This window comes from Strigops habroptila, chromosome 1 (assembly GCF_004027225.2).
Source record: "Strigops habroptila isolate Jane chromosome 1, bStrHab1.2.pri, whole genome shotgun sequence".
NCBI classification, from domain to species: Eukaryota; Metazoa; Chordata; class Aves; order Psittaciformes; family Psittacidae; genus Strigops; species Strigops habroptila.
In genome coordinates, this window is record NC_044277.2 from 99,807,454 (window position 1) to 99,833,515 (window position 26,062).

A 26,062-nucleotide genomic window follows, 5' to 3' on the forward strand; every position below is an offset into this window, starting at 1 on the left:
AGGTCTTGCATCTGGGTTGAGGCAGTCCCAAATGCAGATAAAGGCTGCAGAAGACTGGAGAGCAGCCCTGAGGAGAAGGACTTGGGGATGTTGGGTGACGAGAAGCTCACCGTGACCCAGCAGTGTGCGCCTGCAGCCCAGAAACCAACCGTGTCCTGGGCTGCATCACCAGCAGCGTGACCAGCAGGTCAAGGGAGGGTATTCTTCCCCTTTTGCTCTGCTCTGGTGAGACCCCCCCCTGCAGTCCTGCATCCAGCTCTGGGGCCTCAACACAAGAAGGATGTAGAGCTGTTGGAGCAAGTCTAGAGGAGGCCACCAAGATGCTCTGAGAGCTGGAGCACCTCTGCTATGGAGACAGGCTGAGAGAGCTGGGCTTGTTCAGTCTGGAGAAGAGAAAGCTCCAGGGACACCTTAGAGCAGCTTCCAGTGCCTAAAGGTGCCAACAAGAAAGCTGGAGAGGGACTTTTGACAAGGGCAGGTAGGGACAGGACAAGGGGGAATGGCTTTAAACTGACAGAGGGGAGATTTAGGTGAGATCTGAGGCAGAAGTTCTTCCCTGTGAGGGTGGTGAGGGCCTGGCACAGGTTGCCCAGAGAAGCTGTGGCTGCCCCATCCCTGGCAGTGTTCAAGGCCAGGTTGGACGGGGCTTGGAGCAACCTGCTCTAGTGGAAGGTGTCCCTGCCTGTGGCAGGGTGTTGGAACTGGGTGAGCTTTAAGGTCTCTTCCAGCCCAGACCAGTCTGTGATTCTGTGAACATCAGTGTTCTGCGAATGTGTAAGACGTGAGTGGTTCTGGAGGAACTATGGGTGGTGTGACATGGAGAGATGGTAGGAGGAGCAATGAGGGGTAGCTAGAAATGAGTTTCATATGTAATCAGTACAACTTTGACAGACTTGGTAATTGCTGTCTTTTTTCTTTTTTTCTTCTTTTTAATTGCTTTTAAATAGGCTAAGTCTGTCCTTAAGATTATAAATTTCTGCTTGCACAGCAATGGTGCATACTTCAGAGAAGAGAACTTGTGTACTGGTAACAAAGACATGGTCAAACAAAGTGTCACCCATGCTCATTCCAAGTCACAGGTGAGTCCAAAAAAGTGCATTTGCTCAGGTAAACAGAGATAAGTGCTTGTATGATATGTTGGGTTGTCTAATTAAATCTGTTGAATAACCACACAACAAAAATCCTCTGCACCTGAAGATGATGCTGCATTAGACATGGAGCAGCTTTTACTATTTATGTCAGTGCAGGAGAGTAATCCTCTGTTCATGGAAGTCAGCAGTTCCCCATTCAGTCTGGCTTTGAGGGCCTCTTGTCAAGGGCATTTGTGAGACTTAACACAGTCTCCCAAAGAATAACTCCTGGAAGTCTCCATGCCCAAAAAAAAAAGATAATCTTTGATTATATTAAATGAATGTACTTAGATGCTAGCATTTAAAACAAACAAAAGAAATGGCCTGTTGGCCTATGAGTGTTCTCAATTGTAATTGGCCTATAAACCCCTTATATTGAATAAGCATCTCATAAATATACTTCTCCCCCCATGGTGAGGTGGTGCTTGCTTATATGATTTTTGACCCAACTCTCCAAGAGAGGTCTGACAGACTTGATTCCGTTTCCAAAAAAAAAACAAAACCCTGTTTCTTAATACGTTGACTGCTGGAAAGTAACATTTCCCTTTGCTGCTGCAACAAGCCTTTTCAAAATTGGATTTAGAAGGAAATATCCAGTAATCTGCCATTTTGGGGAGTTAGTCCCTGATATTAAGAGATATCTGAATAACTGACCTATTTTCTCCTCTGGTTGTAGTTTTCTACATACTCCTGTCACCTGTTTACTTCTGCTGGTTAGCTTCCCAGGTAACCCAAGGAGGCAATTTATAGAATTCTGATTTACTTACTCTTACCCACTAGTTTCAGAGAATTAATATCAGCGCATCCTGAATGAGTTAGCCATTTTCAGTGTGCTATCAATGAAAATGTCTGTAGGTAAGAGTTACTAGAAGTTTTAAGTCAGAAAGCCAAAAGAGTGCTTTTTCTTATGTTTGCTTTATCATGCCAAGAAAAACAAGAAATAAACAGGAAATATTTAACCTGCCAAGAAATCAGAGTTGAATACATTCAGCATAGAAGTAATAATACTGTGCCATGCTGTTATTTACTGTTACGATAGATGTTTATGAAAAGTGTTTGTGAGTGATGCTCTGTAGCAGTGAGTTCCTGCAGTTTTATGGTAACTGACTGTAAAAAGGCTTTCTCCTAATGTAGCTCAAATAATTTTTAGAAAAACAAGAACTTTGTCAGATATGACTTTATGTCAATAAAAGTATTTCTTCTAATTATAAAATGAAGCAAATATTTAGCTCTGATCACATTATTTTTTTTTTAAGCTTGTCCTTTCATAGAATTGTTAATCTGCTGTAAGCCTTCACTGTTCTCACCTCCGAACCATAGTGAAGGCCTGTTGTATTTTTTTTTTATTTTTGTGACCCTCCTAACATTATGGTTCAGCAACGTACCTCAGGTAGACATAATGTCAGCGCAAACACTTCATACAGTTGGCATAGAATCATATAGAATCCTAGAATAGGTTGGAAGGGACCTTAAAGTTCATCCAGTTCCAACCCCCTGCCATGGGCAGAGACACCTTCCACTAGAGCAGGTTGCTCCAAGCCCCGTCCAACCTGGCCTTGAACACTGCCAGGGATGGGGCAGCCACAGCTTCTCTGGGCAACCTGTGCCAGGCCCTCACCACCCTCACAGGGAAGAACTTCTGTCTCAGATCTCATCTAAATCTCCCCTCTGTCAGTTTAAAGCCATTCCCCCTTGTCGTGTCCCTACTTGCCCTTGTCAAAAGTCCCTCTCCAGCTTTCTTGTTGGCCCCTTTAGGCACTGGAAGCTGCTCTAAGGTGTCCCTGGAGCGTTCTCCTCTCCAGACTGAAGAAGCCCAGCTGTCTCAGCCTGTCTCCATAGCAGAGGTGCTCCAGCCCTCAGAGCATCTTGGTGGCCTCCTCTGGGCTTGCTCCAAAAGCTCCATGTCCTTCTTGTGTTGGGGCCCCAGAGCTGGCTGCAGGACTGCAGGGGGGGGTCTCACCAGAGCAGAGCAAAAGGGGAAGAATCCCCTCTCTCGACCTGCTGGTCATGCTGCTGGTGATGCAGCCCAGGACACAGTTGGTCTGTGGGCTCAAGCACACACTATCGGGTCATGGTGACCCTCTCGTCACCCAACAGCCCCAAGTCCTTCTCCTCAGGGCTGATCTCAGTCCAGTCTCTGCTCAGCCTGTGTTTGTGCTTGGGATTGCCCTGACCCAGGTGCAGGACCTTGCACTTGACCTTGTTGAACTTCATGATGTTGGCACTGTCACCCTTCTCCAGCCTGTCCAGGTCCTTCTGGATGACGTCCCTTCCCTCCAGCGTTTTGACTGCACCACACAGCTTGGTGTCATTGGAAATTTGCTGAGAGTGCTAAATCCCACTGTCCATGTCACTGACAAAGATATTGAACAGTGCCAGTCCCAGCACCAGCCCCTGAGGAATGCCCCTAGTCACTGGTCTCCACTAGGACATTCAGCCACTGACTGTAACTCTTTAAGTGTGGCCATCCAGCCAGTTCTTCATCCAGTGATAAAGAATCAATGTCATCATCAAATCCATGTCTCTATCATTTAGAGACAAATATGTTATGCAGTGTTATAATGTAATTGTCTCTGAAAGTCCCTAAAACTCCTCTAGTGTGCTTGAGGGACCTTCACTGCTCTGTCAGCAGCTATTACCATCTCAGAATAGACAGTTACAGCCTTAGCTGTACTTCAGCTGGACATCACAAGAAACAAAATATTTCCAGTAATGATAAATAATATTTGAATCTTTTGCTGTCTTCAGAGTGCAGTTAAGTCTCGAGACAGGGGATTTCCAGAAGGTCATAGATCTCTGTCTCCTAGCTGTCCATCTCAAGCAGTGGTAGATAGGCAGAAACGTCTGTCTCCTATCTATGTCTGGAGATACAGTGTCGGCACATTGGTGTGTCTGCATGTCTTCCGTCCTTGGCAGTGCTCAGGACATGACCGCACAAGGTTCTGAGTGCCCTGCTCAGAGTAGGGGCCTTGACTCCCAAGGTCCCTTCAAACCTCAGCTGTTCTGCATTCTCTGTTGTGCAGGACTCTCTGTTCCTGGTGCAATTTACTGTTTATCAGACCCAGTACTAAGATCTGTAGATTGCATCTGCCTTGTCCCGCCTGGCAGCTGTGCTAGCGTGGCACTTAATTGGGCAATGGGAAGATAGCAGAAAGAGGAGCTGTCCTCAAGGTCTTTGTCCATCATACGTAGTAAGAGCAGATCCTCAGCATGCAGCCTGGGTGAAGCAGGAGCGAAGGAGCCAGGCATCAAAAAGGCATCAGTGTATAGTGGGAGCACAGGACTCACCTACAGGTACCGTAACACCATCAGTGCCTGATAGCTTTGATACTGTTTAGCTTCATGCATATTTATATTTGAAATGTTAACATTGTACCGATGAAGTTCCACTCTTATTTCTCCCCAAGTAAAACAAATGTTGGAGAAGTTTCTAAATACAGAGAACTGCATGAGGCTTTTGGAAACAGTGAATGCTTTTGGTAAATGCTTCTGCTGGCTTACTCCTCAGTTGTGATGAGCTGCTTGCAGAAGTTAAAAGCCCTCTGCATGCATTTGAAGATAAGATGTGACTTGACAGTGTGTTCAGTTTCATATGCAGGAAGAGTTTAGTAAATGCACGTTTGCATTTTACATGAAAGAACAGAAGCTGTATCTGTTGTGCTTTGAAAGAAAAAAAAGATCCATTGAGATAAACCTGTTTAGGTTTTAGATGTGGTAAGTTTTGTGTTATTTTAAGAGGTAATTTAGTGAAAGCAACGTCTTTCCCATGGTTTGCAGGGTGGAAAGAAGGAAGCAAAGCCCTACTGAAGATTGTAGTTGTCATGGCTTGTTTTTTTAATTTATTTTTAAGTTTCTCTTTTTTTGAGACAGCATTTCATTCCTTCTGAGCCAAACACCTCTGCGCCTCTGTAGTCAGACCTTTCTCTGCAAAGCCGTTAGGTTATTAGATGTTGTGACTCTACCTGAAATTCAGTGAAGGATTTTGAAATCAAAGCAAGCTGTAGGAGGCAACACCCTCTTTCCTTTTTACTGTGTCTTGTTAGTAGTTCATGTGTACAGCCCAGATGAGAGTTCCTCAGTTACTTTGAAATTCTGCATGACGAGGTAGAATGACAGACTCCGTGGTTTGGAAGTGCTGAGTGCTGAGGCTGTATCTTGGGTACATGAAGTACCTCCTCAGCTGATTCTTAGTCACGTTGTCCTGCACAGCTCACATTAGCAGTGATTAATGGCTCTGAAAGTAAAGAAATAAATCCATTAGTTGCAAATCCTTTTTTTAATTTATGCAAAAGTATTTTCTGCTCTAACCAAGGAGCATAATTTATCTCTGTGTTGCTTCTTAATAGACTAAACAAGACCAAGGTCCAGGCATTGTTTTGTGCTTGTTGATACTGCTAAAATGTTGGCCTTGGTCAGATGCCACTTTCCTAAATGGTGCTTGTGTGTGGTTCAGGAGTCATTTGTAGCGCATAATGTGGATACCACCCTCCTCCTCTGCTGCAGGGTAAGAGTTTACCTGTAGCACACGAGCACTATTGTGTCATTTAGTCTCTGGGGCAGGAAGTTGTTCTTGTTTCTTACTTAATAATGCAGATATTGACAGTGTGTTTCTATGGAATGTTGCAGAATATGTGTTTAACTTCCACAGGGTCATAGGATTCAGTTTCTCCTGCCTTGAATTGGAGGTGGGATCTCAAAAAATCAGTAGCTTGACCTAACCAGGTCTCTTCTGAGCAGGGATTTAGGCTAGATGATGCCAGAAGTCCCTTCCAACTCAAGACAGGTTTCTGATACTCAGCTTAAACCTTTGTCAATCACAGGTTCTGTTGTGGCAATGAGATCTTGTGAGGTGCAGTTCCCCATGTTCTTTAGATTGCCTGTTATTTATTCTCTGAATAAATAATTTATCTATAATTGTCTTTTCTGGACCAGCACTTAAAGACAGATGGCTTTTCTTACCCATGTTTTGCTCTGTGAAGTTTAGAAATGTCTCTTCCTGCTTATTGTGGGCGCTTTGTTGGAATATTTTATGTTTTCAGGGATATAGCAGGGATAATTTCCCTTCCCTTTGTTTTCTCAGAAGGGATGCGTATGGCTGTGACATGTGCATTTCCAGTCATATAGGCTAGAAGATTCTGAGCTTGTGAACGTGACATGCAAACACCTACAATGTGAAACCTATAGAGAATTCCTGTTATTGTTTAGTAAGTAATTTTTATTACTATTTGTCTTTAGCCTGCTTTAAGGCAGAGGATGCAACAAGTTTATACTGTATCCTTTTATCATAGCTATGTTTCATTTTCCTGAAAAATTATTTAGCTCAAGATATAAAAGGAAGAGTTTGCTTTTTTGCATTTACTGCTCATTTATGTGAACATCTAATGTTAAAAATGTTTCTTTCTCTTTTAAACATAGGTAAATAGCAAGAAACAAACAATGGACACTCAATTATTTTCCCCATTATTAGGAGCAATTACTAGTACGCCACCTCCGCTAGAATCTTCCCATCTGTACAGTGACTGGTCAACATGTGAAGAGGATATTGGCTCTAAAACTTCTTTTCAGGACTGCACAAAGAAACGGTATGAGCATTCTTGGTGTAATCTTATGGTGGTGGTCTGGGATACTGACATTATGGAGCAGAACAAATGAAATCCAGATCTTTTTAGGAAGAGTTTATGGGGTAACTAGAAACTCAATAAATTTTCTTTGCTCTGTAACAGTTATTATAGAGGTTGTGAAAAAGGTAGGGGGTCTGTATGTGTATAGATGTGTGCGTTTACATGTAAAAATTTTAAAATTTGGAAAGAATACTACATCTAGGGAATGAAACGGGAAAATGCCGTATGTAATTGAAAACTCCTTAAGGAAAATACTTTCCTTCCCTGCCTCCCACCCCTCAGTACTATAGCTCATAATGATCCTGCTTGATGATATAGAGTATTTCCTGGAACATGAACAATGCAGAGAGTGTTAGGCACAGGTCAAGTGTAAGTGGTGCCTCTGCCACTGAAAGCATAAATATGTGTACAACTGCTCTTAAAATATGCCAGCCTACTATCTTCCCTTGATATAATGCACTCAAGTTTTATTTTATATGTATTAAAAAAAAATTAATTACAGTTTTGGATGCTGAATGAATGCAAAGGGTCTTTGTTGCTTGGATTGTGAAACATTTTTATTCCCCTGGAGCGCTCCACTCTGCTCAAGTCCTGACTATTGCAGGCACTTCTGATCATCCAGTCTTAATAATGCAGTAAAATCAGTAAAGGTGCAGAGCAGGGCAGCGAGGCTGGACAGGGGTTTGGAAGTTTCCACGTCAGTGGAGAGTAAATAAAACTTCTCTTCAGTTTTGGTAAGTCAGCTCTGCTGAGGAATGATTTTTGTAAAATTGTGATTGATACAAGGATTGCAAGGAACAGGCAATGATTATAGAAACTGGGGGGTGCCCACTGAAATAATTGGTTCTCTGCTTCGTGTTGGTCATTTTATGGCTTGTGCACAGCCATTGAAATTGTAACATTAGAACTATCGCAGCCTTAAAATATGTAAAGCATGATTTCATATTAGGCTTCCCTCTCTCTTCTTTCCATCTTAATGCCAAGTGCTGGCAACATAATATTGCTTTTTGGGGGCGTGGTTGGTACAGACTGGCACAGCAGCTTCTGACACTGTGGTGATGCTGTTGGCATTTCTAATACCAGTCTCACTGCGGCTTTTTATCACTTGCCTAGTAAGAAAGAAGTTGTTTGAGGTGAGGAGGAAAGGGAGTCCGCTGGTTCAAAAGATGCTGAAAGGGTACAGTTAAGGAAGATACCTGCATTACATATTTTTTAAAAATAAAAGATTATATAGAATCATAGAATAGTAAGGGTTGGAAAGGAACTTAATATCATCTAGTTCCAACCCCCCTGCCATGGGCAGGGACACCTTGCTCTAAACCACGTGGTCCAAGGCTCTGTCCAACCTGGCCTTGAACACCACCAGGGATGGAGCATCCACAACCTCCCTGGGCAACCCATTCCAGTGCTTCACCACCCTCACTGTAAAGAACTTCTTCCTTATATCTAATCTAAACTTCCCCTGTTTAAGTTTGAACCCATTACCCCTTGTCCTACCATTACAGTTCCTAAGGAAGAGTCCTTCCCCAGCATCCTTATAGACCCCCTTCAGATACTGGAAGGCTGCTATGAGGTCTCCACGCAGCCTTCTCTTCTCCAGGCTGAACAGCCCCAACTCTCTCAGCCTGTCTTCATACGGGAGGTGCTCCAGCCCTCTTATCATCCTCGTGGCCCTCCTCTGGACTCGTTCCAACAGCTCCATGTCCTTTTTATGTTGAGGACACCAGACCTGTACGCAGTACTCCACGTGAGGTCTCACAAGAGCAGAGGAGGGGCAGGATCACCTCCTTTGACCTGCTGGTCAACGCTTCTTTTGATGCAGCCCAGGATACGGTTGGCTTTCTGGGCTGCAAGCGCACACTGCTGGCTCATGTTAAGCTTTTCGTCAACCAACACCCCCAAGTCCTTTTCTGCAGGGCTTCTCTGAATCTCTTCTCTGCCCAACCTGTAGCAGTGCCTGGGATTGCCCCGACCCAGGTGTAGGACCTTACACTTGGCTTGGTTAAACTTCATAAGGTTGGCATCGGCCCACCTCACAAGCGTGTCAAGGTCCCTCTGGATGGCATCCCTTCCCTCCAGCATATCAACCGAACCACACAGCTTGGTGTCGTCGGCAAACTTGCTGAGGGCACACTCAATCCCACTGTCCATGTCACCGACAAAGATGTTGAACAGGACCGGTCCCAACACCGATCCCTGAGGGACACCACTCGTTACAGGTTTCCAACTGGACATCGAGCCATTTACCACAACTCTTTGCGTGCGGCCATCGAGCCAGTTTTTGATCCACCGAGTGGTCCATCTATCAAATTGATGTCTCTCCAATTTAGAGAAAAGGATGTCATGCGGGACAGTGTCGAATGCTTTGCACAAGTCCAGGTAGATGACGTCAACTGCTCTGCCCCTGTCCATCAGTTCCGTGGCTCCATCACAGAAGGCCACCAAATTGGTCAGGCAGGATTTCCCCTTAGTGAAGCCATGTTGGCTGTCACCAACCACCTCGTTGTTTTTCATGTGCCTTAGCATGCTTTCCAGGAGAAACTGTTCCAAGATTTTGCCAGGCAGAGAGGTGAGACTGACTGGTCTGTAGTTCCCTGGGTCTTCCATCTTCCCCTTCTTGAAAATGAGGGTTATATTACCCTTCTTCCAGTCATTGGGAACTTCACCTGACTGTCATGATTTTTCGAATATGATGGACAGTGGTTTAGCAACTTCATTCGCCAGCTCCTTCAGGACCCACAGATGGATTTCTTCAGGTCCCATGGACTTGTGCATGTTCAGGTTCTTAAGATGATCTTGAACCTGATCCTCTCCTACAGTGGGCCTTAGGTCTTCATTCTCACAGTCCCTGCATTTGCTTTCCAAGACTTTCGTGGTGTGGTCAGAGCATTTGCTGGTGAAGATGGAGGCAAAGAAGTCATTAAGAACCTCAGCCTTCTCCAAATCCATGGTAGCCAGTTCTCCTGATAGCTTCCGGAGAGGGCCCACATTGTCCCTACTCTATCTTTTATTTGCTATGTATCTATAGAATCCTTTCCTGTTATCTTTTACATCCCTTGCCAAACTTAATTCTAGCTGGGCCTTAGCTTTCCTAACCTGGTCCCTAGCTTCCCGGGCAATGCTCCTATATTCTTCCCAGGCCGGCTGTCCTCGCTTCCACCTTCTATAAGCTTCTTTTTTCCCTCTGAGTTTCCTCAGCAGCTCCTTGTCCATCCATGGAAGTCTCCTGGCCTTCCTGCTGCACTTTCTTCTAGTCGGGATGCAACACTCTTGAGCACGTAGCAGGTGATCCTTGAATACCGACCAGCAGTCTTGGGCCCCCCTGCCCTCTAGGACTGTATCCCATGAAACCTTACTAAGGAGGTTCCTGAAGAGGCCAAAGTCTGCTTTCTTGAAGTCCAGGGCAGTGAGCTTGCTGCACGCTCTTCTCACTGTCCTGAGGATCTCAATTCAACCATCTCGTGATCACTACAGCCAAGGCTGCCCTGGAGCGTCACATTTCCAACCAGTCCCTCCCTGTTGGTGAGCACAAGGTCCAGCATGGCACCTCTCCTTGTCGGCTCCTCTATTGCTTGAAAGAGGAAGTTGTCTTCCACACAATCAAGGAACCTCCTGGATTGCTTGTGCCGGGCCGTACCATCCCTCCAACAGATGTCAGGATGGTTGAAGTCCCCCATGAGGACAAGGGCCTGAGAGCGTGAGGCTGCTCCTATCTGTCTGTAGAGCGCTTCATCCACAGAGTCCTCTTGATCAGGCGGCCTGTAACAGATCTCCACCGTAATGTCCCCCATTGCTGTTTTCCCTTTGATCCTGACCCACAAACACTCTGTTACCTCATCACCCGTCCCCAGACAGAGTTCCATACTCTCTAGCCTATCACTGACATAGATAGCAACACCCCCTCCCCGTCTGCCTGGCCTGTCTTTTCTAAACAGCCTGTAACCTTCCATTCCGACACTCCAGTCATAGGAGCCATCCCACCATGTTTCTGTGATACCAATGACATCATATCCCTGTAGCCTTGCACACATCTCTAATTCCTCTTGCTTGTTCCCCATACTACGGGCGTTTGTATAGAGGCACCTTAGCTGAGCTCCAAATGCAGCCAACTCAATGGCTGGGGCAGCTGAAATATCTCTACATAGCTCCAAGCACAGGTGCTGGCAACTGACCAGGAGTGTTGGGATGGATCAATGCTCCCCTCCCCCAACACATCTAGTTTAAAGCTTTCTTCACCAGCCTGGCAAGCCTTCTACAAAAACAGCTCTTCCCCTTCTTTGTCAAACCAGCTCCACCAGCCTCCAGTAGATCTGGCCTCCCAAATGGAGCCCCATGTTCTAAATAGCCAAACCCCTGCCTATGGCATCACCATTCTAACCATTTATTAACCTGCCAAACGTGCCTAGCTTTTTTAAGGTCCTCCCCTTTGTCCTGGAGAATTGATGAAAAAACTATCTGAGCTCCAGAGCCCCTAACCACCTCTCCCAGGGCTGTGTAGTCCTTCTTAATGTTCTCCAGGCTATTGCTATCTATATCTCTAGCATCCACATGGACCACTAGAAGGGGGTAATAGTCAGCAGGACTTACTAGAGCAGGCAGCCTCTCAGCAACATCCCTGATCCGAGCCCCCGGCAGGCAACACACCTCCCTTGAGACTGGATCAGGCCGGCAGATGAGTGCCTCTGTGCCTTTCAAAGTAGAGTCGCCTACTGTTATGACCCTCCGCTTTTTCCTGGAGGCACCAGCAGTGATCCTCTTTACTGGTGCATCAGCAGGGTGCTCATTAGGTGTGGTGGGTGCTTTCTCATTAGCCCCCTGCAGAACTGTGAAGCAGTTCTGGGTGGGGACATCAGATTTAGGAGGAAGCCCCTTGTCGTTAATTGTCCTCTTCCACCTTTTTTTGTTAGTTTTTCTCGTGACTAATTCCCAGCTTCCTGGGTTGCTGCCCTCCTTCTTTCCTATGTGGGCAATGCTGGACGTTTGTGGCCCCTGCGCAGTTTGGGCCTGGAGCAAGCAGCCCAGCTTCCTCTCAGCTTCCTTGGCATCTTTTAGCTCTCCAACAGCCTCCCGCAGCTCAGCCACCTGCTGCAGGAGGACCTCCACCAGGGCGCACTGAGCGCAGCCCTGTCCATTGTGCACCCTCGCCTCAAGAGACCAGTCGAGGCACTTTCTACACTCCGAGGTCTGCGCCGCAGCCTCCCCTCTCATCGGCTCTGTCTGGGTGCCTACGCTGGCCACCGCCGGGGCAGAGCTCCCAGAGCGGGCCATGGTCCTGAGGCGAGTGCTCACCATCCCGCTCGCTGCCCGCTCGCCCTGCCAGCGCCAACTGCCGCGCCACGCCCTGGTCGCTCGCGCTCCCTGGGATGGGTTTTTCCCCACTGAGGGCTGGTGCCGTCACTCCTGGCGCCGCCCCCTGTGAGTCAGCTGCTGGCGTGAGCTGAGCTGCCGGCTGCTGGGCAAGTCCTGTCGGGGACTTGAGGCTCCCTCGGTCGCTCTTGCCGCTCCGAACTGAGGCTCCTGGACGCTGTGCTTCCCCCCGCTCCGGTGTTAAAGGCGTCCTTTCTGGAGATACTCACCTCGGCAATTCAGATACTGACCTCGGCAGTAATATAGCTTTAATACTAGCTGTAAGTGCTAAGTTTAAGCTCTGAGTGGCAATCCACTAATAAAAATATGCAAAAGTAGCCTTTAGATTATTATAAGGTAGCAAATATAAGGTGGCAAATGCAGTATCTCCCCAAAGGAAGACAAAACATCTAATGTGTGTCCTCAAAGGCTATGGATTTGTCCTCAGCTTCAGTTCTAAAGTTAATCACAACAGCCAGAACAGCACACAGATGTGGCAAAGGTACCATTTCCATTTGCCTGTTGCTCTTTCATCTTCAGCAACCCTCCTCCTCCTACCCTGGAGGACCTTGGAGGATGATCTTTAAAGTTTTGGTGAGGAGCTGTAGGTCTTGATTCTTTTGTCCTATTTCTTGTTCTTTGTCTGCAGGGTCAGGCTTGCATGCTGCCACAAACTTGGTGCCAGGCTGGATATTTGTGTTCTGTTTGGTATAGTTGTAAGCAATTTGGCATGGCTTTACCTTTCCTGTGTGCTGGTTATTTTCATGGATTCTTTCTGTGTTGCTCTGCCTTGGTAGAGGCACTCTTATGACACTAGGAGCTAAAGAGTTGATTCCTTGATGCTGCAGAACTGAGGGATTTTACAGAAAGTGTTTTCTAGTACGAACCACAAAGGATAATAGCTGCTTGCCTTGGGTTTGAGAAAACTGAATGCCTGTTACACTGGGATTTTTGTTTTTTAACTTCAGTTGTCCTGTGATTGATGTGTACTTTATTCAGAGACCAGAAGACAAGAATGTAGTTGACTTCTTTTCCATGTGTTTTGGTGGGTTTCGTGGGAAGGATCTTCCTTTCAGGGTATATTGGGATTTTACCATACAAGATGCTTCCTGACATGTCAAATTACCAAGAATTTTCAGGTTGCTAATAGCGAATAGTGCTTGCTTGAGACAAAATGCAGGAGGAGGTGTTTCTAGTCTGTTGTTTGAACTAGTGCATTAAGAAATAGCATTTGTCAAGTATTCAGTTTCTCCTGCCTTGAATTGCATTTTAATGTTTCTGGTGTATATACCAGAAGGAATACACAAACATTTCATCTCCCTTCCATCTAGTGCGTAACATTAGTTTGGGCAATTTTAGACTCACTGCTGTCTTGTGCTGCTGCTTTCCTACGATTATGGTTTTCTTTTACAGTCCTTCCAGCTTCCTTCTGACCTGTGCATGGTTCTAAAATGGCCAGTGGTTTTAATTTCTATTCCACATTGTAAATTGATCTGTCCCTTGCTGAAAATCATCATCTAGATGCAAGCTTTCATCTCTGATCTCTATTTGGTTCAGAAATTGGAAGTAAATAGGCCTCCTTACAAAAAATAAGAGAATAAAAGTTTGCCATCTGAAAAAGGCTCAGAAGAGATCCAGTGGCCAAGGAGCAGTTACAGTTCTACATTCATAAAACATTTTCAAGAATTTTTGCACTTATGTGTATTCTAAACAAAATCACACGGACCAGATTCCTTCCAGAAGGAACTGAATAGTCATGAAGTGAATAATAGAGGTAGTTAGGCGTCAAAATGTGGTGAGGTCTTAAAAGCTAGTAAGGTATAAGTGGCTAATTTTCACTGGCAAGAGATTAACAAGGTGATAGTTGCAGTAGTTTATCCCACGTTTTATAGTTGTTAATTGGCAAAATCAGCATGAGTAATTATGTGGCAGCATTAGCAGATGATGTAGCTGTTGGGATAAGCTGACACCAGGGAAGACTAAGACATCTTCAGGGACACTGAAATGAATCAGCTGAATGAGAATAGGATGAGGAGTGAAATTTATTGGAGCAAAACAATGCATGTTAGAGGGAAGGAGATCTTAATAGTGTTATGTTTTAATTAACTGCTGAGTAAGAGTTAGGTGTCATTGGACAGCTCTGTAAAGATCTCATTTTGCACCTGAAGTAAAAGTTTTGCATGTGGAAGAGTAGTGATGGTTGAGCAACTTTGGTACTTGTCAGGAATATTTAATACAGTTTTGACCAGCTCCTTTCTAAAGGGGATTAAAAAGCGGTTCCACTTAAGTATAACGTAATGTTTTGAGATTAAAATTACAGTTCTTGAATTATGGAAATAGATAAATTAGAATCCCCAAGATTTATTGATCATATTAATCCTCTAAAGGAGACAGTCAAGATGTGAAGAAATGTCTATAAAATAAGTTATGTTGCTTGAAAAGAGAGAAAAATCTTTTGATGCTCCTTACTCTTCACTTAACTTGAGAAGTGTCTGGTGAAGTAAGAAGTTAGGAAAGCTGTTCTGCTTCATTGAAACTATAGAGTTCATGAGTGCAGGAGGAGATTTCTATATATGTGTGCTGAGATTACATTAAATGCAGAACACTTCGCAGATGCTGCTGAAATAAATCAAAGGTTTAATGCTTTACTTTTCCTTTTGCCTGTTTTGTTGAGGAGAAAAAGACTTTCTAGGCTTTTTTGGTTTGGTTTTTTTTCAGGGCACCAATAAACCTCTCTTATTCTGGCAATGGCCCTGATATGTTTGGGCTAGTGTCGAGCATTTTAGAGGAGCCAAGCAAGCCAGAACCAGTTACAGACTGGTAAGTTTGATCACTTATATGTGCATAGTGGGTTTTATGTCCTTTGTCACACAGATATGATATACATTTTTAATTATTTCAGTGTTGAGTAATGAAGGTCTTATAAATCCCCTTAAATGTAGAGGTGTTCTTTTTTACTTCAGTTGCCAGTAAAAAAAACAAAGGCAACAAACTGTTAAAAATGCAAATTTTCTAATCTTCTATCAGTCTACAGCATTTGGGGGGAGGGGGGCCAAATAATCTCATTTTAACCAGCAGGGAGTTGACTGAATACAGTCAAATCTAAAATGCTTAATAAATCTGAATAAACTCTGCGGTTCTCAATATACAGATTATGAACATTAGAGAATAGCATTAGTAGTCAGATTTCACATAACGTTTACTCAACTGCAGACGGAATATTTCCACAGCTTATATTTTAGCGGAGGGCTGTGTACGGTTAGCCAAGAATGTAATGGGGGAAACATGTGTGTTGAGGGAATAACAGTGATACGTGAACTGTTTTAACATAAGAAATGTTTTAAATCATTACAGGAGGCTTGTTTAACTTTGTTACAGGAATTCTCTTTCAAGATTGTTTCCACCTATGTGGGCACCTGACCTTGGAAGCAATGGTGAATTCTCAGGGCTCTCATCTAAGCACTCTGTTGAAAATCAGGATTTTTCAACCCTGATGGGTACACAGAACTGCTATCAGGAACACTTGCAGAAGTCGCATGATGTGGAGATGTTACACAGAGGCTTGGAAGATCTTCATCTCATAGAGTCTTGGCTTTCTCCGCCCGGCCCTTGCACTCAGCCTGATAATATTCTGAAGAACAGTTACCCTGACAGTTCCTCTTTGCAAAATAATAACACAATTCACCAAGAAGGGTTTTTGTTTCAAAATGTAGACTATAATCAGCATTTAGGCAGTTATGACCACATAAGGTTAAATGGGGACTATGAAAAAAATTGTTCCGATTTTAGCACTTTTTCTTCTCAGAACAGAGTGAAAGAAGGCACTAGCATTCAAAAAGAGTTTTGGAAAACTGAAAGAGCAAGAGTCAAAGCTCTGAAAAATTATGCTCAAGAACAAGCTAAGTATTCCCCTGATCTTTCCAATCAGCCTGTTGATGACTCTTGGGATAAAGTGTCCCAGGACAACCACTTGTTTTCTAAAAGATACGAAAACTTTACATCTGCTCATAAATTGCAGTCATCTGTTCATCCGTTGCCATATTTTTTCAATCAACCCCCTGAAGAGAATAATTTTTCTAGAGGAACAAACAGAAAAGCACAGGAAACCCATGTGCAAAATGGTCATCATAGCTTTACTTCGGGGAATGCTCTTAATAATAATGACTGCAAAATCCATGTTAGTCCTAAAGAATGCTCTCATAAAGTATCAGAATATGATTTATCTCTAAAAAATGTTATGCAAAATGGGAGTTACTCATCATACCATGGACATATGTGGCTGGATGGGAAAACAGCTACATCGGATATCCCGTATGGAAAGCAAGTGGTAACAAGTCCGCAGTTGTCTTCAGGGGTTTCAAGCATGTCTGTTGGTTCTTCCACACATCAGTCTGTAATGCAGTCCTCCTTCTACCCACAGATATTACCTGTCTTCCCTTCAAGGAAAGATGGAAGGTCACAAATACCAGATGCTGTTTCTAATAATTTGGGAGTTTCTAATTCCATCTCAGAAAATCCAAAGCAAATGAAAGCCATTGGACGATTGCAGCACAATTCATTGCCTAATAAGGAGGGGCAATACCACAAATACCCCATTAATTTTCCATCTGACCGGTTAATCCAGCAGAATGCTGTAAGTGAAGACTCTGAAAAATACCACAGATTTCCAAAAAAGCAGACCCAAGAAAATAGTAATAAAAATGATAAAAGAGGCAGAAGGAATTGGATTCCTCATTTTGGATATACAACCCCAAATCATCAGCAGTTCAATATGTTCCAAAAAAAGCACGAGCAGAATGGTGGTAGCATGTCAGATTTCATCAATCCTTCTTTTCTCCCTTCTTTTCCATTAATGTCTGATTTTAAACAAAATCCTGGCTTTCCTCCACTTAATCCTCATCTGTTTTCATCAGCAAATAACTTCAGTTTCCCTCCATCACCATTTCCATTCTCAGAACTTGTTGATCTTTTTCATTATGATGACTTGAGCCACTTGTATCCCTTTATCAATGATCTGTTTTGTGGAGAAATAGCTGCACCATACTTTGCCTTTCCAACACCATTTAACAAGTACAGACCTCTGAGAAATCGCAGTGGACCTACTAATGAGCTTCACATCCGACTGGAGGAGTGTTACAAGCAATGGAGAGCTTTGGAGAAAGAGAGAAAGAAGGTAAACCACAACTGACCAAACTTCCTGTCAAAGCTGTCACTCCTTTTGAGGAGGCGAGAATTCTGGTGTCACGTTGTTAATTTTAAATACCTATAACAACATCTACTACATCTGCTTTGAATACAATGCTTGTATTGTTTGACACAACTGGTTTTAAATTGTGTGCAGCTTCAACTTTCACTGTCTAAGTCTCTTTCCCTTCAAACACAACATTTCTATTAAGCCACAATATTTGCTACATCAAATGTAATAATAATGTCACTGGCCAAAGCACTGAGTTATTGTTAGCTTGCATGGTTTTCATTAATATGGTCAATAAAAAGTCATTAGCCAGTTGTTATTAATTCCATAGTCCTTTGCTATAACTCTAGATGATGTGGTGATATATCAGGGCCCGCACTGCCACAGATGGTTTGTAAAGTATTGGCCATTAAAGTAATATGCCCATTAATGCTCTTAAAGTTTCATGTTGTACAGTTTGATTAGATGGATCTCTCTTGTTTTCTTGTCCCGTACTTGTCTCCAGCTAAGTCTTTAAGTGTTACATATCGAGGCTCTCCATTTCCCTGCAGTCAATTAAGGACAGCAATTTTTGGGGTGTTTTTTAGTTTTGTTGGCTGTTTTTTTGTTTGGTTGGTTTTTCTATTTTGTTTGGTTTGGTTTTTTTACTGTCAGTGATATAGTGGTGTCTTTCCTTTATTAAAGGAGAATTGTTCTTAATTAAAGGGATTAGACTAACTCGGATCTGGTCCATTCTCAGTGATCCAACTTTAGCCTAGTGATCTACACAGGCTTTGTCAGGCCTTAGTTTTTGTAGTTACAGGCTACACCTGCAGATAACTTTAGCAGTATAAACTGTTCTCTGTCTCACAAGCCAGCTGCCATAGCATGGCTCATTCCTACAGCCAAAATACTTACTACTCCAAAGGGACTGACTGCATCCTGACTGCCTGAAAAGAACGTGCTTGGGCTGTGTTAATCCCTGCTTGCAGGTACAGTTTTGGAGAATGCTGTAGCTCACCTGTACCTGTGTCTGTAGGAAGGGTCTGTCTTCTGACATTCTCAAACTTCTGATATTCTCACCCTACATTAATTTATTAAGAGTGTTGACAGAAACTCCCCCCAGTGGGACTTACATTTAATTCTATCTAATCTGTCTAATCAGTCAGCCCTTTCACCTCTCGGAAACCTGTTCAGTGCAGCTGCTTTGGAGTTCACAGCAACAGCGAGCTTACCTGTTGACTTGTAAATTTCATCTTTCCAGACATCTCACTTAAAAAAAAACCTCATGAATTGCCTGCGATATTAAATGTGCATATAAATTAGTACTGAGAATTGCTTATTAGTTGTAATTCTTAAATACCTGGTGTCGTTACATGAATTTATGTTTTTTTCTGAATATCAGGCTTCTGAGATGAATGCAGATGGAGTCAGTCAGCTCTTATAATTCATGTTAGGTGAGGGCAGAGACTAAATAATATGGATGTGTCAGTAAACCAAAAAGCAAAGAACTTAAGCACATATTTTCAGTATGAATGTGCATATAGTATGAATGTGGACTTAACCTTGCCTTGAAATGCAGTGTGGTACTAATCTTTCTCTAAGTCTGTTGTACACTGAAGAACGAACAAGATAGAGGATCAGCTGGTAGGTGTGTCTTTTTTACTCCAGGTGTAAGAAGTTCCTGTCTAAACATAGGTTTGGTGATGTTTAGTCACTGTCTGCACTGTATAGTGGTTTGGCCAGTTCTGTTCTCAGTGAGGAGTTTAGCAGCTGTGTTGATGGCTTTCTCCGAGCTGATACCTGTTTATGTTAAACCTGGCTTAATCCTGATACACTTCAAATACAACTTATGTTGGTGTGATCACCTGTTTCTTTTGTTAATAATCATAGTAGTGACATCTGAAAGGCATACCTGGGGTGCTGCACAAGGCTTTGTTTGCCTGTGGTCTGTGTCCAAGATGGATGAAAATAAAGCTGTACAGCTTTGTAAAGCTGCCACTGAGCGTTGTACTCTGAGGTAGAGCTGAATTACAGAAGCACTCTCATTCTCGCAGCAGCTGGTTATACGTCTAAACAGATATTTGGGGGCATTTTTCTGTAAATGAAGTCAGAAGTAAAGATAGGAAGTGCACTTCTAATGTATTTGAGAATTCTAAACGGGCCCAAAATTTGGTTTGTAATACTGTACTAATTTCAACATTTACAATGGCTATTTATTTCCCTTTCAGACCGAAGCCGACCTTGCAAGAAACTTCCCAGGAAAGCGGATATCAAGCTCAAATACCACTCCCATGTCCCGCCTTCCTGCTAACCCATCACGAGTTGATCGCTTGATTGTCGACCAGTTACGAGAACAAGCCAGGGTAAGTCGTCTTGAGCTCCAATTCCTGCGTTTCTTCTTGGTATTATGTTTGCTGAATGAAGACTTATAAATACTTAGTGATTTTTGGTGTTCTCAATGTCTGGCAGGTGCTCACCTTAGTAGGAAAAATGGAAAGGCTTCGTGGTGCCCCTGTACATGGTAACATATCCACTACATTGAAACACCATATGGAAGCCATTCATGTAACACAGGCAAGGCGTACGGATGAGATTATTAATGCTGCTAATCCACAGAGACAAGGAGCACTGCGTTATAATAATGGGAAAGGTAACTGCTTTCCATTCCTTTGCTTTTAAAAGCTTTTTGAAAGTTTTCGTTGTAGAAATAAGCCATTTGAAATAAGCAAATTAGAAATAAGCAGCAATTATTGTAACTTCAGCAAAAAAAAAAGTGTAAATGTACACCTGTTACTTTTTAAATGACTTTAAGAGATTTTTTTTTCTTCTCTGCTTTTCTGTTGCTACTTTAAACACTTTGAAACGTTTTCCTCTTCGCTAAGAGAGCCATCAAAACTGTTCAGTGATGTTATATAACTGTAAGTAGTTCTCCTAAAAGTGAAAATTTATGTGTTTTTAACAAGTTGAATTTCTTTTTTTTCTTTCTTTTTTTTTTTTTAATTAGTGGTATTGCTACTCTTTCTTTTCAGCTTATAAAACACACAGAAAACGTGTTGGTGCCTTGTTATTTGATTATGTCTACATTACCTAAATTACAAAACCACCAGAAACTGCATTCCATGAATTCCAGTGTCTGCTGAAGTAAAGCCAGAATAATTTGTAGCAGCAATGTGTACTTCTGTAGAAGTAATGCAAAATGAGGACAATTGCATTCCCTTTCAACACCACAGTGTGAGTGATAACTTGCTATTCAGTATAGTTATCATACAGCTGATATGTATAGGAATTCAGGGTTTGGAGGTAAAGATCATATTATTTTTTCTTCAGAAAATGCCTATGTCTCAAAATTATTTCCAAGGAGGAATGCACATTTCCTGCCTCCTCCCATCCCTTTTTGGATCCTTACTCAGCAGAGTCCTGTATTGTCTTATATCTTGTTGCTGTCATGATGTGATGTTCCTTTGGCTTCCAGCAATGTGTATAGGATAGTTCTTCCTTGTAAGAAGGAAAAGGTAGACTGTAAAGAGAGTCGAGATGTTTTGCTTTCACAAGTTAGGTGTCAAGCATGGTGTCATATCCTTAAAAGTAATAGTCCTAGATGCAAACCAGCTTCTAAAATTACTCCTAAAATTGTGTGACGTGATCTTAGCTCCAAGTATAAGCCAGGAAACAGGTAGGCATCATCTTACAAAAAAAGAAAAATTCTCACAAACCGTGTTTTTGATAATGCTTCATAGTAAAGGTATATGGAAGCGTTAGTTAAGCCATCCTGTATCCTACTTGTAGTTAGAAAAATTTCAGTTAGTCTTTTACAGTTAATGGTAACATCTGCAGTGTAGTTATGTTTCTGAAGAAGAGCTGTGCTGCTGTTGGGTTGTCTAAGCATATCTAAATCACATGCAGAAAAGCCTTTGGTCTCTTTTTTTCACTGTGAAATGTGTTTGTTTGAGTTCTGCTGTTAGTGCTTATATATCCCAAGTTCAGCAGTGAGCCTTTCCTCACTGTGAGGCTGGGTGGGAATCAGTATTGCTGCAAGGAAGATAAAGGAGGAAAAAAGGATTTCATTAAGCTCATCTGGCTGGAATTGAGCGGGCAGTTTTACTGATCATGCTTGTTGAGTAAAAGTGTGCAGCTGTGGGGGAAAAAAGCCAACAGGATGCTGGGTTACATCAACAAAGGCGTCTCCAGCAGAGATAAAGATGTCATTATCCTACTGTACTAAGTGCTTGTCAGGCCACATCTGGAATACTGTGTCATGTTTTGGTCCCTGCTGTACAAAAAAGATGTGGACAGCCTCGAGAGAGTCCAGACAAGGGTCACAAAGATGATCCAAGGACTGGGCAGCTGTGTGGGAAAAGGCTGAGAGAGCTGGGTTCATTCAGCCTTAAAAAAGAAGGCTCAGAGGAGATCTTATTACCATGTTCCAGTTTTTAGGGATGATTACAAAGAAGATAGATGCTCCCTTTTTACAAGGGGTCACATGGGAAAGACAAGGGGTGATGGGCACAAGTTACTTCTGGGGACATACCAGTTAGACACCAGAGGAAAAGTGTTCAGAATGAGAACAACCAGCCACTGGAATAATCTCCCCACGGAAGTGGTGGATTCCCTAGTATTCGATACTTTTAAGATTTGGCTGGACAGGGTGCTGGGCCATCTAGTCTAGGTCATGCTTTGCCAAGAAAGGTTGGACCAAATGATCCCCGAGGTCCCTTCCAACTTTGGATCCTGCAATTCTATTCTTGAAGATAGTTCCCTCTGATAACATTAATTAAATAGGCTTAATTATTGCATCACAGGTGTGATGGTTATACCACTGAATTCTGGACACAGTTATGGTTGTTGTTAGTGTGAGATGTTACAGCTATCATTTGCAAGACGAGAATGCTAACTGATGGTATTCAACCAGTGCAGCACCAGGGTATGATGTTAGCTGTTTCTTGAGCACACTTTGAGTACCAGTGATGGGTTGAACAAATTTACAGATTTTTAAAATGTGTTAATGTTACCAAGCTGGTGTATACGAGCTTAACCTGTAATGTGTTCTTCTGTTGTAGATGTTCTGGCTCTGGCAGCTGCCATTAGAGAGTTGGCTGCTTCCACACGCAAGGCTCGTACCGCTTTGTGGTGTGCTTTGCAGATGACTTTGCCAAAAAACTCTTCAAGCAGTCCAGTAAAACCAGAAGTTGTTGAAAGGGCATTGCAAGAGCTTTGTCCTCCAAACACAAGCACACAAGAAAAAAAGCAGCATGGAGCATGAAAACAAAGGATGCAAAAAAGAAAAACCTGGGGAACCCGGAGGATTCTGGAATAATAGCTAATAATAATAATAATAACAACAACAACAAAAGGGAGGCTGAGGATGGGGAAGGAAGGGCAAAGTGTCCTGCCCAGTACCACGGACGGTGTTTTTGATAAGCTGTCAAACAGCAGAAGGGTCGCCATGACTGATTAGTGCTGCAATTCTATTACTGTGATTCTGATGTTGAGACACACATCTTGTAATAGTGTTAATGCAGTTTTAATATTGCTGGTATTGCAGAGTCTGCTACGTAAGAATTTTATTATTAAGAAGAGCTAAACAGTAGCATTCCCTTGTGTGCTTCTCCAAAGCTATGTATCAGCTGTGAGTCAAGCCATGACCTGAGAAACCAGAGTGTGGTAGAACTTAATCCTCTTTTTTTTTTTTTAATGATACAATTTCACATACTAAAAAAAAACCCAACAACAAAAAAATAATCCATTAGGTATTTCAGAATTGTTCAGGGGTTTTTTTGCACCATTATGTAGTTCTTTTAAGTGCCAAAGTGATCATGAAGTAGTTTGCATCCCGTCACTGTGCAGAGCAATCCACGTTGCTGTGGTGTTTCCTGTGGCAGGGAGTCAGATCATTCAGGTTAGTGCTAACAGTTTGACAAGAATAATCAGTGTTTAATGTTGGTTGTGTGAGGTGCTTCAGCAGTCATGCTGCCACTTCAGTTTCTAGCTAAACCGATGTAAACTGAGCTTTTCCACAGCATAGTCCATTTAAAATTTTCCATAAAAAAAAAGAAAAAAGGTTTTGTAGCTTTGCAGTGAGTGCTGCATTGAAGTACATTAGCAGGTGATAAAAAATTGTCACTCAGGATTAGAAATTAGATTTATTGATTCCTCAGTGGGTTAAAAACCAGTAACTATATAGCATAGTATGCACTTAATTAAAAAATTACTGTTTGTTATTAATATAAGTTCATGGTACTATAATTTTCAAAAACATTCCATATTTATTTTAATATGTTTATTGAATGTTTATTTAAAAATCTATTTTAGTAATATAAAGTTGGATATTTTGCCAAATCTTCCAAATAATCAGATTTAACGATTTACTCAGGAAATACATATATTATTATATAAATGTACTCATAGTATGTAGGGATTTTTTTGGGGGAAGGGATAATTGCAAAATATTTACACAAAGCTAACTATATACTAGGTTACCAAAGCTGTTTAACTGATTAATTTTTCGCATGGAAGATTTAGTATATTTAATTGCTGTTAACTTGTTTCCATTCTGTGGCTTAGACAATCAGAGTGTTATGTATCCATGTGAATGTTCAGGGTGAGAATTAGAAAAGAGTAATTCAAGTTATGTTCTTAGAGCACTTATAAGTATTTTAATGTCTTACTGTCACATGATCTCTTAATATGTACTAATAACCAACTAAGGTTCTTGGGTATCAGTATATTAGTGAATATATTTTGGAGAGTAGTTCTTATTTTAAAATTGAATTAAGTTGGGGATATAAGTAACATTTGAAAGACAAAAATGAAGCTTTTTCTGTTCCATAGTGTTCGATGTTGAATTTGACATCTTGTGGATAAATCTGTAGTTGTTCCATATCTAAATGTACTTGCCAAATGTTCCAAATATGATTCTGTAGTTTTGGAGCTGTGGATGTTTCTGGAGCAGATGTAGTCTCAGTAGTGCCATTGTTAACTGTAATGAGGCAGCATCTACATAACTTTATAGAGAAAAGTTGCACAAGCCTCATTGTAATCCACTGAATAAAGTTTAAAAACAAGAGTCAGTAGAAATCAGAATCCTAGTACAGAAGATTATGTTTTTTTCTTTTCCTAAAGAAAGTTAATTCAGCTTAAAAGAATATTTTCAGCCTAAAAAGCAGGTAGTGGAGATAGTTACCTTAGTGTGAGTGGTTTCTCTGTGCTCATGTGCAATTTATTTGCAGAAACTAGTTTGGGAAAGTTAAATTTGCATTTGTGAAACTGATGAACTGTACTCCGTGGTTTAAAAAGTGGAGTGTACAGTATTTCAGTCAGGGAATGATTTTGGATTTTAATTATGGTTTCTGTGTCAACAGGAAATCAGAATTTTGAAAGTCTTCATCAGCTTTTCTGTTTACAGAACAACTGTAGTCCTTCAGGATTGTTTTGTAGTGGTGAATGTATAGGGTTTAGTAGGTCCTTATTGTGTTGCTCGTGCATTATTCTTGTGAAGGAATGTGGTCTTAAATGGTTCATAATATAGTTAATGTGCCTTTAACAGTTTCATTTTTCAAAAATGGCAAATAGTTGTATGCTCGTGTCTGTTCTCAATTGCAGTTTCAAAATGCATTTTAAAACAGCTACGCTGTGGCTTCATTTGACTACAGCTAACAATTAGCATATGCTGTTAATGAGGTTCTTGCACCCTGTTAGACCATCCAGTTATGGCCTCTTTAATAGGCATGAAGCACAGTAGCTGTGGAGAGTCGCCAAAGGCCAGATGTGTTAGATCAGATTTTCCTTGTCATGCCCTACAAATGCAATCAGCTTGTTTTTCATTTTGCCTTGCTCTCTTTTCTTCATAAAAAATTGGGGTTTCACATCACCATGATTTTGTGCCCTTTTCTTTAAATGATTTGATTATGGACAGCGTGAGACCTATAAGGATGAAAGTCCGTTCAGAATGCCTCAGTTCTGTTACTTTATTACACACTCTTTTGTATTTCAGGGGGAAAACCACCGTATTTTGTAAAATAACCACCTGGAGTTACAGCAGCTCAGTTAGTCATAACTTTTTTTTTTAGCTGCTTAGTTTGGCAACAGTGTACAAATTCTGTAAGTCTTACACTGAATTTTTGGTATGAATCAGTATAATTATAATGCCTCTGATTTTAGGGACTTGTTTGTATTCACATTTTACTGACTTCGGTGGAAGCAGAGTTAAGGTGTTAGGTCACACCTAAGCCAGAGATGTGGTTTTGTTTTGGAGTTAAATTTAATTTTTGAAACTTCCCCACCTGATTTGTGGCACAATCAGGTAAAATTTAGTTTATTTCCTCCTCCCCTCCGCCTCGCCTCCCCAGCTTTGTTGAGATTTATCTTCTTTTTTTCTGTTTTGCTTTATGCAGTTTAATTTTGCGAATGAGGTGAAGATTAGCAGGGGTTTAGCTGGTCATGGTAACAGTGATACTAGATTGCTCCATTTTAAGGAAACAGGATACTTAAGAGTCCCTTCTCAAGTCAAGGTGGTTATCAGGTCATATGTTCACATAGTTGGTAGTGAATCTTTAATGCTTTAAAATCCCCAATTGATAGTCCAGTACAACATAGATTTAAGAATTACAGTGATTTCTGTATTCAGTATAAATAACCAAAGGCTTCTCTTGATTCAGCCTTACTGATTCCCAGAAGGGAGGCCATCATCAGCATAAGAACTTCCTTTTTCCTGGTTATAGGTTTGGTATCTGTTTTTCTTCTGTATCCATAACGTCCCTCTGGCAATGAAGTTAGACTGATGGTATCTATAT

At 42.0% G+C, this 26,062-nt stretch overlaps 1 protein-coding gene across 11 annotated transcripts in view; it reads left to right on the forward strand.

Moving 5' to 3' along the window:
* Positions 1–24,790, forward strand: part of LOC115616927 (meiosis-specific coiled-coil domain-containing protein MEIOC-like) — a 35,734-nt gene extending 10,944 nt beyond the window's left edge. For 4 of the 11 annotated variants that reach the window (XM_030506766.1, XM_030506839.1, XM_030506746.1 and 1 more), the window contains exons 2-8: positions 948–1,079; positions 6,546–6,712; positions 14,816–14,917; positions 15,476–17,270; positions 19,502–19,636; positions 19,743–19,923; positions 22,331–24,790. In XM_030506766.1, the coding sequence (XP_030362626.1) occupies positions 1,038–1,079; positions 6,546–6,712; positions 14,816–14,917; positions 15,476–17,270; positions 19,502–19,636; positions 19,743–19,923; positions 22,331–22,533 (2,625 nt within the window). In that variant the 5' untranslated portion in view covers positions 948–1,037 and the 3' untranslated portion in view covers positions 22,534–24,790. Of the gene's footprint in view, positions 1–947; positions 1,080–1,102; positions 1,857–4,153; positions 4,425–6,210; positions 6,335–6,545; positions 6,713–14,815; positions 14,918–15,475; positions 17,271–19,501; positions 19,637–19,742; positions 19,924–20,302; positions 20,960–22,330 lie in introns of those variants that run through there. The other 7 variants (XM_030506796.1, XM_030506815.1, XM_030506805.1 and 4 more) reach the window with 7 other exon arrangements.
* The last annotated feature ends 1,272 nt before the right edge of the window (positions 24,791–26,062 follow it).